At 40.4% G+C, this 21,244-nt stretch overlaps 1 protein-coding gene across 1 annotated transcript in view; it reads right to left on the reverse strand.

The window, feature by feature from the left end:
- The window catches only part of SUGCT (succinyl-CoA:glutarate-CoA transferase), a 3,154,468-nt gene that overhangs the window by 2,631,802 nt on the left and 501,422 nt on the right, over window positions 1–21,244 (reverse strand). Inside the window, exon 7 of the mRNA XM_085607431.1 lies at window positions 14,040–14,131. Coding sequence (XP_085463557.1) covers window positions 14,040–14,131 — 92 coding nt within the window. The remainder of the gene's footprint in view (window positions 1–14,039; window positions 14,132–21,244) is intronic.

The raw sequence follows: 21,244 nt of genomic DNA on the forward strand, positions 1-21,244 counted from the left end.
GGAGAGTAGCAATCGCTATCAGAGCACTAAGATAGAAAAATATCTTTAATTTTAATTAGAGCCCTTAGACAATTCGTGTAAACAAAAAGATCAAAAATCGGACAAGAAAACAAAAAGGTCAAAAATTTGACAAGATAACACGCAATATATAAACAGAAACCCTATACTAAAAATTAAGGAGCAGAAAGTAGCAATTCACAAAAGATGCGGTAATACGCCATTTATTAAGAAAGAGAAGGTTGTAAGTAACGCTCAAGAAGTGACAATAAGTTTAATAAAAACAAGTCTCTCGATCGTGGTAACATTTTGTTGACATTTTGTAACAATAAAGTTCACACGAGGAATGATAGTGAAAAAGTTAAAAAAATCCACTAAGGGGAAGGGCGTGTTCATGTGACCTCTCTGCCCCAATTATTGAATACCTCTATGAGGCACAAGATAGAACACACACCAGGTGAGCTGTATTAATGAACAACCAATGACCGCGCGGCTTAGAAAGGTTTACAAGTACGACCAGTATCACGTGTTGATTTCAGACCAATAGGAATCTACCTTACACAAAATAAATAAGATACGGCCGAAAAAGTTAGTGAGATGGCTCCGATCCAGTAAGAAAACACGACGGACATATGAAAGCGCAATTGAGGTAAGAGCAGGCAATGAATCGTAGGGTCCTGAACAGTATGACGGATATAGACGGAGTAGACTTATTAAGACACCCCTCCGCTCTTTTCTTTCAATTATAGACACGCTGCCGATAACGAAGAAAATTAAACAATACCAATTCCTTTGGTGTGACCATCTGGTCCTGATACTCTAAGGAGAAAGAAGGTTCACGATTTACACCTCCAATACCGCCTAAAAAGGTAACCCTGTTAACAGAATGAGGGAAAGGGCAGGACTCAGCAAGCGAAGTAACAGAAACGCAAGTTAACTAGAGTTATATTTTCCTTTCATTATAGTGAATAGGCGACTAGCTAACTAACAAATACCGGAACAGAAATAGATGGAGAGTTGGTGTTTGCTCAAAGTCCACTGAACCAGGAGCTAACACAAGGGTCTCGCTTATTCGAGGTGAGGAACAGCATATAACGAAATTAAGACCTGCCAAATCATACTAGAAGATTATAAAAAGGGAACCTATGTAGGACAAGGAGAAATAAATGACATAGAATAAATAAATTTATAACAACAGAATCCCTTGGTCCAAATATAGAAAAAAGAGAACATTCGTAGAATAGGTTTCCATTTTGAACTGTTGTATTAACTATAACCTATCAAGGATAATGTCAAAGATATGATCCAGATTGGGCCAATTTTTATATAAAACAAACCCTAGGGTCAAGACGCAAAACAAACCTGAATAGTAAAAGTAATTGTTTGTATTTTGATCTGTTTTAGGAATCTCTCGTATTTCGGAGACAGCACAAATATTTGTCTTGATAAAGATGGTCATATCCTTAAAAACCATCGAAACGCGTCGACGCAGTGGATCTGCATAAATCAAAGTCCCAATACAGATTTAATAACGCACCAATATATTAATGTGTGAAAAGCTGTACTTGAGGTTTTTTTGATATGCACAGGAAAAGAGTAATTTGAATCTTGTTGTTCGTCTGTCTCCTTGTTATGCTGGTCATAAAAGGATTCTTATAATTTGTCTCACATTGTTTGGAAACGCAAATGACATGTATTGTAATATGTTTTTAACTGATATGATCTAATGTATGTAACATGTAATGATTTTTAATTGTGTTTTTTGTATAGATAAACATGTGGTTTTAAATATTCTTCTTTTATATATATGCAGTAAAGCAAAATAAACATTAGATATAAAATACTTCTCTCATGACACAACGTATTGTTTCTTGAAAAATATCAACAAGGGAAAAGTCCTCTCTTTATTGGTCTAAAGTACCCCATTTCCCTTGAGTCTCAAGGGGTCCCTCTCAAACTCTTTTTTCCCATATTAATTGCACAACCTGTTGGTTGGAGAGGTCGTTTGGTTAAACAACCTTGTTTGGCGTCTATATTGGCCTATCAGTTCCAGATAGTATACGCCTTCTATTATGGATAGATTAAAAACATTCGGCTTTACGGAGGATCAATTTAACAAATTAATAAATCAAAATCCCCGTAGCTGCAATTCAAGGAGTTTCAATAATTCAAGCCATGAGCAATTGGTTAAAATCCTCAATTTGAAAAAGAAACTCATCCGCACAGAACTGCATGCAGAATTTTTAATAGAATATCTAAAAGCAGGTGTAATTCCGATAGAGTTACAGGTCAGAAATGAACCTGGCCTATTCATAGAGAATCCTAAATTCATCGAGACCTGGACACATATTGCCAACAGATGCAGTCGGGATTGGCTTATTTTAATTATAGAAACAGCACAAGAACTGATAGACTTAGAAAAGAGGGAAATAGATGAGCAAGAAACACAATTTAAACAAGGTACAGCCCTCGAAGAAGCTAAAAAGAAAATGGAAGAATTGGAAATGGAAACTCAAAGCTATAGGGAATATTTAATGAATAAAAAAACAAAAAAGTTGAGAAAAGACATAGAGAGATATAGCACAGAAGGAGTATATCCATATACCAGTAAGGATTACTTCGACAACAAAAAAGATTTAAAATGGGAAAGACCTCAAATGCAGAGACCCTTATACTCTAGAGGAGGGCAAAAACGTATTACATTCTCAGATACGACAGGCTCGAGTAGCGAAGAAGAAGAACAGGGACCACAGGGAAACAGGGGAATGCCTTCATTCGAACGTGAGAATTTTTTAGGGAGACGCCAGAATCAGGGGCGCAGGGGTTACAGGGGGTACAACAGACAGGAACCCCAGAGGAACCATCTACCTCAAAATGGAGGACAGGAATACCTCACTACGAGGAACAAGCAATATTGGAGATAAATGAACTCCCGATAATTAATCTTTCCAAAAGGACACTAAGTAAAGATGAGGAAGAAGTTCTACAGAAAGGTTTTAGTTTTGCACCTAGTAACAAACAAGATATGTTTGAGTTAGAAGGAGATTTAAAGAAGTTTTTTCGTAAAATAAGACTTAACAGGTTTTTTGAGAATAAAACCTATGTATCCCCTCCTAATGTATCTGGACTCAAACCAAAATCTACGTTTACACCCAATCTGGCACAGGTGGATAAAAATGTGGAGATTTTTGAGAAAATAGTAGAAATGGAAATTAAAAACATCCATACAAAAACACAAAATAATTATCAAAATAATATGCCATTGGAGCAGAGAAAAGCCCTTAAGACCTTACAAACCTGCAAGGAAATAACAATAAAACCTGCAGATAAAGGGGGTGGAGTCGTAATTTTCGACACCACAGATTACGACGACAGGATGAAAAAACTCCTCAAAGTAAAAGAACATTACCAGCCCATGAAGTTTACCAAAATTGAAGATTTAAAAAAAGAAGTAGGTACTCTCCTTAAGAGGGGTAAGGAAGAAGGCTGGATTTGTGAAAATGAATATAAGTTTTTAATGAACACACATCCAGTAATCCCAGCCATCTATGGATTACCAAAAATCCACAAAAATGCACTAGATCCACCAATGCGACCTATAGTGAGCAGCATTGGCTCAGTGCTGGAACCACTAAGCAAATATGTAGACGTGTTCCTTAGACCCATAGTGCAAAAACAGAGATCGTATCTTAAAGATACGGCCCATGATATCTCCATTTTTGAGGGACAGGGCTTCAACAGGGTGACCCAAATTTAGGTCACCCTGGACATTGAAGCCCTGTATACTAATATACCCCAGGAGGACACGATAGAGGTTGTCTCAACAGTCCTAACAAATGAGAACTTAAGAGGAGGTGACAAAGGCTTTATTATGGCATGTGTCCGCACAGTGTTGAAAAACAACATGTTTTTATTCAAGGAAGATCTTTATTTACAAACTAAAGGGACCAGCATGGGAGCCACGTGTGCTCCCAGTCTGGCCTGCCTGTATGTGGGCGAGTTTGAACGCCGGAACATTTTCAATGAGGTCGCCCCGTTTTATGAGAACGTCATGTGCTGGCACCGTTACATAGATGACATCATCTTTATATGGAACGGTGCCAGCACAGAACTAGGGGAATTTTTGGAATGGCTCAACTTAGGAGACCCCAACTTGAAATTCACGGCTCACTACAGTGAGGACAGTGTCAACTTCCTTGATATAAAGATTAAAGAGGTTAAGGGAGAACTACAGGTGGAACTCTTTACCAAACCGACAGATAAGAACACCCTCCTCAAATATACGAGTAACCATCCCCAGGCACAGAAGAATAACATACCCTTTGGGGAGTTCTTAAGACTGCGGAGAAATTGCACAAGTCTCGCAGACTTTTACCATCATGCAGAGATTACGAAATCTAAATTAGAAGCAAGAGGTTATCCTAAAAAACTAATCAAGAACTCACTAAAAAGAGCCAGGTTCTATGATAGAGACAGTTTGTTAGATACAAAAAAAGAGAAGGAAAACAAAGCAACTGGAAGAGTGGTATTTGTTACCCAGTTTTCGAACATAAGTAACAAAATCAAAAATATTGTAAATAGGAATTGGATGATTTTAAATCAGGAAATGGAAAATCACCTCAATAAACCACTATTCTCATTTAGACGAAACAAAACGATAAGAAATTCTTTGGTGAGAACATATCCAGGACATCTGGAGAGACAAAATACAGTAGAAGGCAACAAAGCGAGAGGTAACTACAAGTGTGGCTCATGCTCAATATGCGCACAATGCGCTGAAGGGAGAAACCTCATCTTCTCCGGCAAAAATCTAACCTCTACCACATTAAACAATTGCCGCAGTAAAAACATAGTCTACCCCCTAACCTGCCCATGTGGGTTAGGCTATGTAGGAGAGACAGGTAGAGAACTGCGAGTACGCTTGTTAGAACACAGATCAGCATTGAGAACCAAAAAAGAAAATGCTCCTCTGGTAGACCATTTTGTAAAAAACAACCATGACTGTAACAATTTCAAGTGGTTTATATTGCAAAAGATCACGATAAACAGGAGAGGAGGCAATGTAGATTACATGAGAAAGAAGAGAGAACAATGGTTCATTTGTTACCTGAATACTGTAGAAAAAGGCCTTAATTCAAGAGAAGATTGGATGAAACTTTTATCCGTAGAGTAACAAAAAATGTTTTTCCTGCAGCATTTATACGTTTAAAAGATGCATGTCTAAATGCGATGGAGAGTAGCAATCGCTATCAGAGCACTAAGATAGAAAAATATCTTTAATTTTAATTAGAGCCCTTAGACAATTCGTGTAAACAAAAAGATCAAAAATCGGACAAGAAAACAAAAAGGTCAAAAATTTGACAAGATAACACGCAATATATAAACAGAAACCCTATACTAAAAATTAAGGAGCAGAAAGTAGCAATTCACAAAAGATGCGGTAATACGCCATTTATTAAGAAAGAGAAGGTTGTAAGTAACGCTCAAGAAGTGACAATAAGTTTAATAAAAACAAGTCTCTCGATCGTGGTAACATTTTGTTGACATTTTGTAACAATAAAGTTCACACGAGGAATGATAGTGAAAAAGTTAAAAAAATCCACTAAGGGGAAGGGCGTGTTCATGTGACCTCTCTGCCCCAATTATTGAATACCTCTATGAGGCACAAGATAGAACACACACCAGGTGAGCTGTATTAATGAACAACCAATGACCGCGCGGCTTAGAAAGGTTTACAAGTACGACCAGTATCACGTGTTGATTTCAGACCAATAGGAATCTACCTTACACAAAATAAATAAGATACGGCCGAAAAAGTTAGTGAGATGGCTCCGATCCAGTAAGAAAACACGACGGACATATGAAAGCGCAATTGAGGTAAGAGCAGGCAATGAATCGTAGGGTCCTGAACAGTATGACGGATATAGACGGAGTAGACTTATTAAGACACCCCTCCGCTCTTTTCTTTCAATTATAGACACGCTGCCGATAACGAAGAAAATTAAACAATACCAATTCCTTTGGTGTGACCATCTGGTCCTGATATTCTAAGGAGAAAGAAGGTTCACGATTTACACCTCCAATACCGCCTAAAAAGGTAACCCTGTTAACAGAATGAGGGAAAGGGCAGGACTCAGCAAGCGAAGTAACAGAAACGCAAGTTAACTAGAGTTATATTTTCCTTTCATTATAGTGAATAGGCGACTAGCTAACTAACAAATACCGGAACAGAAATAGATGGAGAGTTGGTGTTTGCTCAAAGTCCACTGAACCAGGAGCTAACACAAGGGTCTCGCTTATTCGAGGTGAGGAACAGCATATAACGAAATTAAGACCTGCCAAATCATACTAGAAGATTATAAAAAGGGAACCTATGTAGGACAAGGAGAAATAAATGACATAGAATAAATAAATTTATAACAACAGAATCCCTTGGTCCAAATATAGAAAAAAGAGAACATTCGTAGAATAGGTTTCCATTTTGAACTGTTGTATTAACTATAACCTATCAAGGATAATGTCAAAGATATGATCCAGATTGGGCCAATTTTTATATAAAACAAACCCTAGGGTCAAGACGCAAAACAAACCTGAATAGTAAAAGTAATTGTTTGTATTTTGATCTGTTTTAGGAATCTCTCGTATTTCGGAGACAGCACAAATATTTGTCTTGATAAAGATGGTCATATCCTTAAAAACCATCGAAACGCGTCGACGCAGTGGATCTGCATAAATCAAAGTCCCAATACAGATTTAATAACGCACCAATATATTAATGTGTGAAAAGCTGTACTTGAGGTTTTTTTGATATGCACAGGAAAAGAGTAATTTGAATCTTGTTGTTCGTCTGTCTCCTTGTTATGCTGGTCATAAAAGGATTCTTATAATTTGTCTCACATTGTTTGGAAACGCAAATGACATGTATTGTAATATGTTTTTAACTGATATGATCTAATGTATGTAACATGTAATGATTTTTAATTGTGTTTTTTGTATAGATAAACATGTGGTTTTAAATATTCTTCTTTTATATATATGCAGTAAAGCAAAATAAACATTAGATATAAAATACTTCTCTCATGACACAACGTATTGTTTCTTGAAAAATATCAACAAGGGAAAAGTCCTCTCTTTATTGGTCTAAAGTACCCCATTTCCCTTGAGTCTCAAGGGGTCCCTCTCAAACTCTTTTTTCCCATATTAATTGCACAACCTGTTGGTTGGAGAGGTCGTTTGGTTAAACAACCTTGTTTGGCGTCTATATTGGCCTATCAGTTCCAGATAGTATACGCCTTCTATTATGGATAGATTAAAAACATTCGGCTTTACGGAGGATCAATTTAACAAATTAATAAATCAAAATCCCCGTAGCTGCAATTCAAGGAGTTTCAATAATTCAAGCCATGAGCAATTGGTTAAAATCCTCAATTTGAAAAAGAAACTCATCCGCACAGAACTGCATGCAGAATTTTTAATAGAATATCTAAAAGCAGGTGTAATTCCGATAGAGTTACAGGTCAGAAATGAACCTGGCCTATTCATAGAGAATCCTAAATTCATCGAGACCTGGACACATATTGCCAACAGATGCAGTCGGGATTGGCTTATTTTAATTATAGAAACAGCACAAGAACTGATAGACTTAGAAAAGAGGGAAATAGATGAGCAAGAAACACAATTTAAACAAGGTACAGCCCTCGAAGAAGCTAAAAAGAAAATGGAAGAATTGGAAATGGAAACTCAAAGCTATAGGGAATATTTAATGAATAAAAAAACAAAAAAGTTGAGAAAAGACATAGAGAGATATAGCACAGAAGGAGTATATCCATATACCAGTAAGGATTACTTCGACAACAAAAAAGATTTAAAATGGGAAAGACCTCAAATGCAGAGACCCTTATACTCTAGAGGAGGGCAAAAACGTATTACATTCTCAGATACGACAGGCTCGAGTAGCGAAGAAGAAGAACAGGGACCACAGGGAAACAGGGGAATGCCTTCATTCGAACGTGAGAATTTTTTAGGGAGACGCCAGAATCAGGGGCGCAGGGGTTACAGGGGGTACAACAGACAGGAACCCCAGAGGAACCATCTACCTCAAAATGGAGGACAGGAATACCTCACTACGAGGAACAAGCAATATTGGAGATAAATGAACTCCCGATAATTAATCTTTCCAAAAGGACACTAAGTAAAGATGAGGAAGAAGTTCTACAGAAAGGTTTTAGTTTTGCACCTAGTAACAAACAAGATATGTTTGAGTTAGAAGGAGATTTAAAGAAGTTTTTTCGTAAAATAAGACTTAACAGGTTTTTTGAGAATAAAACCTATGTATCCCCTCCTAATGTATCTGGACTCAAACCAAAATCTACGTTTACACCCAATCTGGCACAGGTGGATAAAAATGTGGAGATTTTTGAGAAAATAGTAGAAATGGAAATTAAAAACATCCATACAAAAACACAAAATAATTATCAAAATAATATGCCATTGGAGCAGAGAAAAGCCCTTAAGACCTTACAAACCTGCAAGGAAATAACAATAAAACCTGCAGATAAAGGGGGTGGAGTCGTAATTTTCGACACCACAGATTACGACGACAGGATGAAAAAACTCCTCAAAGTAAAAGAACATTACCAGCCCATGAAGTTTACCAAAATTGAAGATTTAAAAAAAGAAGTAGGTACTCTCCTTAAGAGGGGTAAGGAAGAAGGCTGGATTTGTGAAAATGAATATAAGTTTTTAATGAACACACATCCAGTAATCCCAGCCATCTATGGATTACCAAAAATCCACAAAAATGCACTAGATCCACCAATGCGACCTATAGTGAGCAGCATTGGCTCAGTGCTGGAACCACTAAGCAAATATGTAGACGTGTTCCTTAGACCCATAGTGCAAAAACAGAGATCGTATCTTAAAGATACGGCCCATGCTATCTCCATTTTTGAGGGACAGGGCTTCAACAGGGTGACCCAAATTTTGGTCACCCTGGACATTGAAGCCCTGTATACTAATATACCCCAGGAGGACACGATAGAGGTTGTCTCAACAGTCCTAACAAATGAGAACTTAAGAGGAGGTGACAAAGGCTTTATTATGGCATGTGTCCGCACAGTGTTGAAAAACAACATGTTTTTATTCAAGGAAGATCTTTATTTACAAACTAAAGGGACCAGCATGGGAGCCACGTGTGCTCCCAGTCTGGCCTGCCTGTATGTGGGCGAGTTTGAACGCCGGAACATTTTCAATGAGGTCGCCCCGTTTTATGAGAACGTCATGTGCTGGCACCGTTACATAGATGACATCATCTTTATATGGAACGGTGCCAGCACAGAACTAGGGGAATTTTTGGAATGGCTCAACTTAGGAGACCCCAACTTGAAATTCACGGCTCACTACAGTGAGGACAGTGTCAACTTCCTTGATATAAAGATTAAAGAGGTTAAGGGAGAACTACAGGTGGAACTCTTTACCAAACCGACAGATAAGAACACCCTCCTCAAATATACGAGTAACCATCCCCAGGCACAGAAGAATAACATACCCTTTGGGGAGTTCTTAAGACTGCGGAGAAATTGCACAAGTCTCGCAGACTTTTACCATCATGCAGAGATTACGAAATCTAAATTAGAAGCAAGAGGTTATCCTAAAAAACTAATCAAGAACTCACTAAAAAGAGCCAGGTTCTATGATAGAGACAGTTTGTTAGATACAAAAAAAGAGAAGGAAAACAAAGCAACTGGAAGAGTGGTATTTGTTACCCAGTTTTCGAACATAAGTAACAAAATCAAAAATATTGTAAATAGGAATTGGATGATTTTAAATCAGGAAATGGAAAATCACCTCAATAAACCACTATTCTCATTTAGACGAAACAAAACGATAAGAAATTCTTTGGTGAGAACATATCCAGGACATCTGGAGAGACAAAATACAGTAGAAGGCAACAAAGCGAGAGGTAACTACAAGTGTGGCTCATGCTCAATATGCGCACAATGCGCTGAAGGGAGAAACCTCATCTTCTCCGGCAAAAATCTAACCTCTACCACATTAAACAATTGCCGCAGTAAAAACATAGTCTACCCCCTAACCTGCCCATGTGGGTTAGGCTATGTAGGAGAGACAGGTAGAGAACTGCGAGTACGCTTGTTAGAACACAGATCAGCATTGAGAACCAAAAAAGAAAATGCTCCTCTGGTAGACCATTTTGTAAAAAACAACCATGACTGTAACGATTTCAAGTGGTTTATATTGCAAAAGATCATGATAAACAGGAGAGGAGGCAATGTAGATTACATGAGAAAGAAGAGAGAACAATGGTTCATTTGTTACCTGAATACTGTAGAAAAAGGCCTTAATTCAAGAGAAGATTGGATGAAACTTTTATCCGTAGAGTAACAAAAAATGTTTTTCCTGCAGCATTTATACGTTTAAAAGATGCATGTCTAAATGCGATGGAGAGTAGCAATCGCTATCAGAGCACTAAGATAGAAAAATATCTTTAATTTTAATTAGAGCCCTTAGACAATTCGTGTAAACAAAAAGATCAAAAATCGGACAAGAAAACAAAAAGGTCAAAAATTTGACAAGATAACACGCAATATATAAACAGAAACCCTATACTAAAAATTAAGGAGCAGAAAGTAGCAATTCACAAAAGATGCGGTAATACGCCATTTATTAAGAAAGAGAAGGTTGTAAGTAACGCTCAAGAAGTGACAATAAGTTTAATAAAAACAAGTCTCTCGATCGTGGTAACATTTTGTTGACATTTTGTAACAATAAAGTTCACACGAGGAATGATAGTGAAAAAGTTAAAAAAATCCACTAAGGGGAAGGGCGTGTTCATGTGACCTCTCTGCCCCAATTATTGAATACCTCTATGAGGCACAAGATAGAACACACACCAGGTGAGCTGTATTAATGAACAACCAATGACCGCGCGGCTTAGAAAGGTTTACAAGTACGACCAGTATCACGTGTTGATTTCAGACCAATAGGAATCTACCTTACACAAAATAAATAAGATACGGCCGAAAAAGTTAGTGAGATGGCTCCGATCCAGTAAGAAAACACGACGGACATATGAAAGCGCAATTGAGGTAAGAGCAGGCAATGAATCGTAGGGTCCTGAACAGTATGACGGATATAGACGGAGTAGACTTATTAAGACACCCCTCCGCTCTTTTCTTTCAATTATAGACACGCTGCCGATAACGAAGAAAATTAAACAATACCAATTCCTTTGGTGTGACCATCTGGTCCTGATATTCTAAGGAGAAAGAAGGTTCACGATTTACACCTCCAATACCGCCTAAAAAGGTAACCCTGTTAACAGAATGAGGGAAAGGGCAGGACTCAGCAAGCGAAGTAACAGAAACGCAAGTTAACTAGAGTTATATTTTCCTTTCATTATAGTGAATAGGCGACTAGCTAACTAACAAATACCGGAACAGAAATAGATGGAGAGTTGGTGTTTGCTCAAAGTCCACTGAACCAGGAGCTAACACAAGGGTCTCGCTTATTCGAGGTGAGGAACAGCATATAACGAAATTAAGACCTGCCAAATCATACTAGAAGATTATAAAAAGGGAACCTATGTAGGACAAGGAGAAATAAATGACATAGAATAAATAAATTTATAACAACAGAATCCCTTGGTCCAAATATAGAAAAAGAGAACATTCGTAGAATAGGTTTCCATTTTGAACTGTTGTATTAACTATAACCTATCAAGGATAATGTCAAAGATATGATCCAGATTGGGCCAATTTTTATATAAAACAAACCCTAGGGTCAAGACGCAAAACAAACCTGAATAGTAAAAGTAATTGTTTGTATTTTGATCTGTTTTAGGAATCTCTCGTATTTCGGAGACAGCACAAATATTTGTCTTGATAAAGATGGTCATATCCTTAAAAACCATCGAAACGCGTCGACGCAGTGGATCTGCATAAATCAAAGTACCAATACAGATTTAATAACGCACCAATATATTAATGTGTGAAAAGCTGTACTTGAGGTTTTTTTGATATGCACAGGAAAAGAGTAATTTGAATCTTGTTGTTCGTCTGTCTCCTTGTTATGCTGGTCATAAAAGGATTCTTATAATTTGTCTCACATTGTTTGGAAACGCAAATGACATGTATTGTAATATGTTTTTAACTGATATGATCTAATGTATGTAACATGTAATGATTTTTAATTGTGTTTTTTGTATAGATAAACATGTGGTTTTAAATATTCTTCTTTTATATATATGCAGTAAAGCAAAATAAACATTAGATATAAAATACTTCTCTCATGACACAACGTATTGTTTCTTGAAAAATATCAACAAGGGAAAAGTCCTCTCTTTATTACTCATGGGAATAGTCCAGCCCAAACTGCCAGGCCAGGTCCTCTCTGTACTGGAAACAAGCATCCTGAGACAGTTTTCGGGATTTCACCCCTCATCAGCCAGGCTAGCTTGACTCCAGTGGCATGGAGAGCACGAGACCCACGGCTGGGCATACTGGCCCCATTCGGGGTGACAAATATAAAAAGAGCAACTGATGGACAGAATGTTCAACAATGCCAAACATTTGCCCGAGTACAGATATCTGGGCCTAAATACATCGTTATTTTGCTTCCCATGCCATTCCAGTTTACTGTCTGAGAAATTGTGAAGCAAGCACTGATTTACCTGGGTGCATTGCGCTCACTTGTTTCGGATACAGGCAAGACAGACACTGTCACAAACAAATGAGTCTCCTCCTCTCCTTGTGTTTATTGCATAGTAAAATAGAGAAGCAGAGGGTATACCCGTACCAAATACTTCTCACTCTTATTCGGTGTATAAAGAATACTTTTAATGTTCTCCACCCAGGCAGCATTACAACCTGGGTGGAGAACATGCCCAGGCTCCCATTCCCTGGCTGAGCACCAAACCATGGAGCTCAGACCAATCACAACGCTGCATTGCAGCATTGTGATTGGTCAGGGGAGCCAGGATGTGCTTCCTATTCCTGGCTGGGAAGACACTGCAAGAAGACGGAGGAGAGACACAGTGACAACGGAGGCGTGACGCGGCGAGGAAGTACGTTTCTTTCCATCTTTTTTATGCCCACCCCCGCCACCCCCGCACTGTGCCAGCCACCACTGTTTGTCGCTATAAGTGGGAAGGCAGGGTATGCCCAAACATGGGTCCCTTCCTTACTGCGCCACTGAATTCAAGCTAGCCTGGCTGATGAGGGTTGATGCCCCGAAACCGGTCCCAGGATGCTTATTTCCGGTGCAGGGAGGACCTGGCTTGGCAGTTCGTGCTGGGTTGTTCCCATAAGGAGAAGGGTCAAGACTGGTTTCCCTACAGCTGGGTCCAAATTGGGGCAGCGTGGTGAGCAAAAGAATGATGGATTAAATCCAGATCTTTGTGACTGGTGGTGAATGTTTGTATTGTTCAGCATTCCATCCATCATTTGTTCCTTTTCCCATAGTCTTTAAGACACAGACAAGATAGCTGTTCTCAAAGTACAACACATATAATTGTGGGCGGCTCGTCATTCACAATAGGAATGCTTGGGATTCACAGTAGCTCACAAACAACAAGAGACAAGTTTGAATTGTACCTGACACATGCAATCACCAAGGAGAAGAACACTATGCAGAGAATGACAACGCCATCCCCAAGTTTATATTGGGGAAAACCGCTTGTCTTATTCGGCTCTGAGCTGTATTAAAGTTAGCTAGAGCACAAGGTGTTGAGTGGGTTCATGGGGAGCCTTATTTGATATTTTTTTCCTGCCTCTTTCACCTTATGCCCCAAAACTGAAAAACACCTGGTTTTACTAGCCTTGTTCGTCGCTCACACAATCATTGAGCTGGCAGTGATCGCATTATAAGTAAAATAAACATAATTGCGAGCTGTTATTTTGTTCATTTTTATTTTCTGCTAGTATATTTGATTGAAATATTGCACACCTGTATGGTTCACAGGATCCAATGAAGCCAATTTAAAAAAAATGTTAACTGTTGCGCTCCCCCTATGGTAGGATCTTTACCTGAGGTCCTGTAATGTGCATGAGACCAGACATTGCTGCCGCGATGCTATCATAACCCGCCCGCTGGAACAGGGGGCCCGTCTGGCCATAACCTAAGGGGATAAGAAACATGGTCACTGAGGCTGAAAGAACAGTGATGCATTCAAACACACAACTGACACGTGTTGTGCAAACAATAAATACACAATACCACTGTGGCACTTCTTTTTAAATATTGACCTATAAATAGAAAGATGTTACAGTCTTCTACAGGGATATTCAAATAGGCTGAAACCCTACTGTGGAAGTTCATTCTGTGACCTTTAACTTTTGTGCAAGGAACAATATATCACAACAGCTGCCGCCATGTTTTTTCCTACAGCTTGCTAACGAGACCGAGGCTCAGACTGTAAAATAAAATATTTCGTTTCTAAGCTATTCTGCTGCTTTCGGGATCAAAAGGCCCCCATCGTGTCACACCCCCACTGGACTAGCTCACGAATCCCGACCCTCGGCTCTCAATTTATTTAGACCGGTCGTTTTTCTCCTCCTCAAATCATCTTTTGGCTCCAGATAGCCAGAAAAGTAACTTCCCAAAAATATGCTGTTGAAATGTCAGCGGAGCGACCTCGACGAGAAGCTGACACCGATGTCACGGACGTGACAAATACATGGGGAGTGATGCGGATTTCGTGATGGCTGCGGCACGGAGAGGGAGTCTGTCACCGTGCCAGCGAGGAGCGTATGCTCGCGCTGCCTGCCAAGTCATGCCTGAGGAGTCAACGATGGGAAGTGCTCCAGCGCCCTTTATGGTTCATCGAGGCTTGGAGGGAAAGGTGCGTCGGATCTATTGCACGGTGATGCAGGAGGAAGGCGTAGATCACGATTTGAGCAGATCCGTGATTCCGGAAAACAGTTCCACCCGCCATCCAGCAGTTAACCTCCACAGCCTGTGTGCATCCAGGGATGGCAGCTCGATTGATGAAAACTCTCAACATAGTTGCTGAAAGCTTGTCAGCAACTTTAATTACATGGATGCCAACAGCTAGAGGTGATAACTTGAAAAGTGGAGCTCGTGTATAGAGCTGGCTGAAATACAACAAAAAGGGTTTTGCAAAACACAAGTCTTATGTTAGTATAATTGAACAAGTTACTTACTTTCAGTAACACGCTTTCTGGTGGATACGCAATCTAATTGCAGATTCCTCAACTTAGAATACTCCTGAGGCGCCAGAACACCTCACACAGCAGTGCTCTCGCACACTGATGGGTGGTGCCACACTGCCCTGGAGGTTAACCCCACCCTCAATGTCTACATGGCCCCCCCTTGCAGCCATCGTCAGAGGACACAAACTCAACATTGTCTCCTAAGCTGATGACACCCAGCTGATCCTCTCCCTCGCCAGCGAACCGTCAACCGCCAGAACCAACTTCCACAGTGAAATAATGGCCGTCGCCACATGGATGAAAGAAGACTGCCTCAAGCTCAACTTGGACGAGGGCGAAGTACTCATCGTGGGACCCACCCCATCAGCCTGGGACGACTCCTCGTTGCCAGCCGCTCTAGGTGCTCCACTCACCCCGACGGACCACGCACGTAACCTTGTCATTATACTAGACTTCGCTCACACTGAACCGCCAAATCAACACAGTCTCCTCAGCCTGCTTCCACACGCTCCACCTGCTCCGTAAGACTTTCAGATGGATACCCACAGATTCCAGAAGGACGATTAGCCACGCACTCATCTGCCATCTCAGAAGGGAGCAATAGGTGCTTGAGCCAGTCTGTCTCGACTAACCAGGCTGCAGTAATGTAGTCCTGAGACCCCACGCTATCATGTCACCCAGATGGACACCCCAGCTCAGCGAGGATGCAAGCATTAGCATGGTAGCCTATACTTGTGGAGGGCTGAAGGAACGATCCACCAGCTGGCTCGCTGGGAGCATCCACCAGTGCGCATACTGATGGACTGATTAGAAGATCCTCACCCCGAGTTGGGAGCCCTACTTGATGTCAGAGCGGCTACTTTGTAAGGCCCCACTGATTTTCCATCTGACAAGGTGCACCAAATGGATACATGACATCATCAGCCCCAGTAGGCATAGGATGTGCTGCACCCGGATCTGTGTCCGAATGAGATAGGCTGAAATCATCTACCAATCGTCCTCAATTCTCTCAGGAGGAGTAAAGTCTTTCATGCAGGTTGTTTCCAGCACCGCCCCTATGAAGGTCAGACTCTCAGTGGGAGTAAGATGAGATTTTGGGGTGTTGATTGTAAAGTCCAAGTAGTGTAGAAAGGTCATTGTGAGCTGAAGGTGTTCCTTGATAAGTGGCTGAGGCTCTGCTTTCATCAGCCAGTTACCTAAGTACAGAAATATGTGGACTCCTGACCTATGCAGTGAAGGCGACACAACTTCTACTACTTTTGTGAAAAAATACAAGGCTGGGTCCAGATGGGAGATCTATGAAGTGGTAGTGCTGGCATCCCACTGTGAACCTCAGGTAAACTATGTGGATGGGTATGATTGGAAAATTAAAATAGGCATCCAGAAACACCATCTAATCCCAAGCATTGATGACCTGTAGGACCTGGCTCAGGGATAACATCTTAAACTTGTTCTGCCAAATCAAACATTTAAGAGACGATAACGGATGTTGTCACATCCTCGTGGTGCTACCATGCAATTCTGGAGAGTTATTGTGCCGGAAAATGTTTCCAGATCTGTCTGTTCTTCCTGGAGAGAGGCTGGAGTTTTGTCCAGTGGAGGTTTTGCCTCATGGTAAGGTAGCATAGAGGGTTGATATTGCTGCTGCAAAGAACGTGTACCATGCAGATCACAAAGTGCATATAATGTAAATAGGTCAGTAGGTCACTGCTTCCTTCTGAGAGATCCTTTTGTTATTTGCAGTTGATAAGTTAAAATCCTAACATAGAACAGTGAGCTACTTACTGTCATCACAGAGCTGCATGCAAACTGCAAGTTATAGATTAGAGCGTTATGATTTTTCCCCGGTCTTTCATAATCCTCATGTTGGAAAAAGGATTTATTTGGATACAAATCAATTCTTAATATTAAAGAAAACCCCCAAACATGACCATAGTGTTACATTTTAAATTCTGAGTTTGTGCTCCTCCAGACCAAGCCCTCTTACACTATACTGTCTACCAGTATGGATGGACATGGGACTTCTACACTCTGTACTCTGTCTTATGTAACATTTCCTATAGACTGATTTACACACCTATGATTGATTGTTTCTGTGTAGTGTGTGTGACGGAAAGTGCTCTGACACCCTACACTGGTATGAGTGGTGCTTTATTACTAATTAAATTCATCTGAGAGAGAGTGGTTATGGAGACTGTAGGGGCAATGTTAAAGGGTGGTAGTGAAGGGAATCTGTGGCGGAGGTGGCCATTGGAGGGCGCCAACAAACATTGTTGCACTGTGCACCACCAGCGCTAAAGCCGGCCCTGGAGATGAAATACTATCTTGTTCTCACAGCCACAGTGTACCACGTGGAACACATTCTCTTTTTTTAAACAACTTTATTTTTCATTTTGTAGAAAAACATGACACATTTCAGAATGAGTACGAGTATTTTTAGATTTCTTAGTACTTTGCTTAACCCATGTTCTCTTCTCTCCTCCCAGCACTGTTTTTAGAGGTTTAATGGATGCACGCACATTTTAGGCGGTGTATTTTTATTTCTCTAGTGTATTTAGAGTCTGCTAGTTAGACCTGTCTTCTGCTCGACTGGCAAAAACAAACATCGAGCATCGCTGTATATAATCAATGTCAACACCCCGATCTTGTATATTCAACAAACCGTCAGCTCACTCTGGAAACATCTAAGACAACAGACATAGATTTAAAGTTAAAACCAGGGAAAGTTAATAGAGGATATTATGCTAGCACAATAAACAATATCACTTTGTTTAATAACTTTTCGTACTAAAACATCCAAGAGTAAACTTATCAAACAACAGTAGACTAAATATGGCAGTACAAGACAATCAACAAATGCAAGGACTGGAGAACTCACAACTAATCAACAGGTCTTCATTCGGGAGCGGATTCACAACATTAATTTTCCCCTGAGGAGCTGGCACAGTTTCACAATAGGTGTCTGCTCATGCGCAAAATTGCCTGCATGTGTTACCCACAGATTCCATCTGCACATAATAGGCGCTTGGAAGTAGATTTGGGAGGATGGTACCGGCACAGAACTCGGTGCATTCCAGATGCAAAACAGAAAGTGGTGGTATTGGGCTTGCCCAACAGCCAAACTGCAAATTCTATAATCACTAAACCAGTCTACAGTTGACTGCGGGCTCTAAAAATACATTTGCACATTAGAGAGTGTGTTTCTGTTCAATATTTTCAAGTGTGTACAACTGAGAATGGATAGCGCCATAGAGAATAACATCCTGTCAGACGCCCAATATGGCTTTAAAGGACTGTTTGGCCTTTGATCATGTCTCCCGAATACCTTGGCTTAAATATATCGAGGAGAGTCTCAAGCGCCTGGGAGAGGAGTCCTTTTTATTAACCCTGACATGACCAACAAAAAAGACTAAAACCACATAAAGGTGGTCTTTTTTGTGCAACAGTCATTGGCCAGGGAAGAGAAGGAGCTTTGGAAGCCCAGTGCACATCGCTTCATCATGTTAAGAACTACTCCGACAGTGGAGCTTTATTTGCTAGGGCTCGCAAGCCCACCCGATCGATTTCTGTTGACCAGGTTTCGGTTTGATCTCTTCCACCTCCTTCTCCCCCACCCAATGGGGCATTGTAAGGGCCAAAGTTTGTCGGCTTGTGGTTGCGATGGAAAATCCCCACAGGATATGGTTAATTTGATGATGTTCTGTATTTTTATGACACACCTAGAAAGATTTTTTTAGTCCCAATCCTAAAAAAGGCTAACTTTAGGCAAGTGTGACACGCTCTTATCTTTTTACAAATGCTTATGGGTAGCACTGTTTTTTATGTGCTTAATTTTTTTTAATCTACTGTCAGGCCCAGGTCTAGCTGTGACTAACTATTTTGTTTCCCGCATACCATCTATGGCACTACGCACTTTGTATTGTTTCGCTTACCTGTTGGATTATAAATGTTTTTATCAGATTTGATTAATTTTATTAATTAGAGAGATCCTTTCACCTAGTTTTGTATGTGTGACATTGGAGCCTCTGCATCCCGACTATATTTTTAGCCTTGTCACGCGGCCGATAGGGACATTGTCGACATCGCTAAGTTAGCATGAGCCCGACAACCATGATGCTGCTTTTGCACACATTACTACATGGCTCTGTTTTTGCAACACTCTGTTTATGCCTTTCACATGAGAACTGTCTGCTTTGTTCGTTCTCTGCCTGTTCCAGGAGTTTAGTCTGAACACTGCGAGCAAGGTCGATAAACAATGCCCCTTGTTATTCTGTTCTGGTCAGTCCCTAGCACCTAGACAAAACATGCTAACACAGCTGCTGCTGGAAACTCGTACTTTGATATTATGGGGATGCATGTTTAGGTAAGACACACTTGGAGAGGGAGCTTTCCAGGGAGAAGAGCCATGCGGTTCCTATGATGTAGATATACCATCTAGGCACGAAGGTATGGGGTCTGCTGACAAAGCCCAAAGATCTTCTATTATATAATAATACTTCTTTTGGTCAAGGGGAGGGTGGTTAGGCCTTTTAGTCCTTTCTCCACAGTCTTTATATGATGACATCTCCCTTTATGATATATGGCTTTGCTATTATGCATTTTGCTGCTGGTTGTGGCTTGTATACTGCGTTTTACAGCACTATAGTTGAAATAAACATTTTAAACTATATTCGTGTTTCAGTCAGTTCTTATTGTGGACAGGTACAAGAGTGTGAGCAAAAAGGTGTGTCTTGTTACTGCGATTCCTGAGAGATCCAGGAGTGTTGTGTTCTGGGGTGTCTAATCATTTGCTTCTTCATGAGTGAGTAGGAGAGTGAGTGAGACACTATAGCTAGTCGGTCCTGGGTTCGTGGGCACTAAGGGGGTGGTAAGGCTTAGCCTTTATACACCGAAGTCCCATATTCCTGCGCATAGTTCTGTGTATGTGCAGAATCCCTGCAACAGCCTAGGTTATTGTTTTATCGGGCAAGTTCCTGTGAGGATGGTTTTATCATATCTTTTCGTGTGCTTTTATGGTTTTATTATTTGAAACTGAATAAAGATTATTTTGGTTTTATTTGAGTGATAAATATAGGTCATTGATAAATGTGGATATAGAAAACTGAATAGGTCCAATGGATATTTTCCTCCATATTGTCCCAAGAAGAGGCCATAGGCTGCAAGTTGGAAACTAATGTAAGGGTGGCAGGGTGCTGCCAGGGACTCTGGAGAGCAGGCCATCACCACTATGTTTGCGTGAACAGTGGTTTTGCAAGATCAATCTCGGTTGTATGTCACTATATCAACCACAACAATATTGTTGTGCAAAAATATCATAGTCAAAATATTGACAACAATAATATTGACTGTACATACATATAACATAATGTGCCAAAAATGACTACAAAAATTCGGGGGTTAATTTAAAAAGAAGCATTTGTGAGAATGGGAAGGAGTACTCCCAGGGCCGTTCTACCATTAGGCAAGCCTAGGCGGCCGCCAAGAGTAGCAAAAGGGGGAGGGCGGCAAAAAACATGAGTTTGAGAATCCCCTTGAACAGCCTTCGACCTTGAAAGCACATTGGGTAGCGCCTTCTACATGGCGTGACGTCACGTTCGGCGCAATGAGCGTGGGCCGTGCGCGCCGATTTCCGACTTCCGATTCGCTCTTGTCCCGATCGGAGTCGGTACTCTGTCTGTGCTCGCACGGTCGCACCCTATGCTGACCCCAAGGTGCCTGCCCGCTTCTAGGAGCATCCGTTCTTCTGAGAGGTAATGGAGAATATGGGTGTAAATAATGTTACTTATCATTAGCGGTGCATTTGTAGCGACCAAATCAGACATCGTTTGTTCTATTTTTAGCAACCACCTCTTGAAGGACCACATGGACCAAAATGCACTGTGGCAAAATCATGGAGCTTACCTCACAATAACCATGGAAAATGTTCGCCATTGACCTGCAATGTATATATGTTGATTCTGATTTGAATTTCATGTCGACAAAAGTTGAAGATTTCGTAAAAATATTTGAATATAGTGAATTTATATTTTAAATGAATCCGGCAATAATACATTTGCTTA

This window comes from Triturus cristatus, chromosome 5_2 (assembly GCF_964204655.1).
Source record: "Triturus cristatus chromosome 5_2, aTriCri1.1, whole genome shotgun sequence".
Taxonomy (NCBI): domain Eukaryota; kingdom Metazoa; phylum Chordata; class Amphibia; order Caudata; family Salamandridae; genus Triturus; species Triturus cristatus.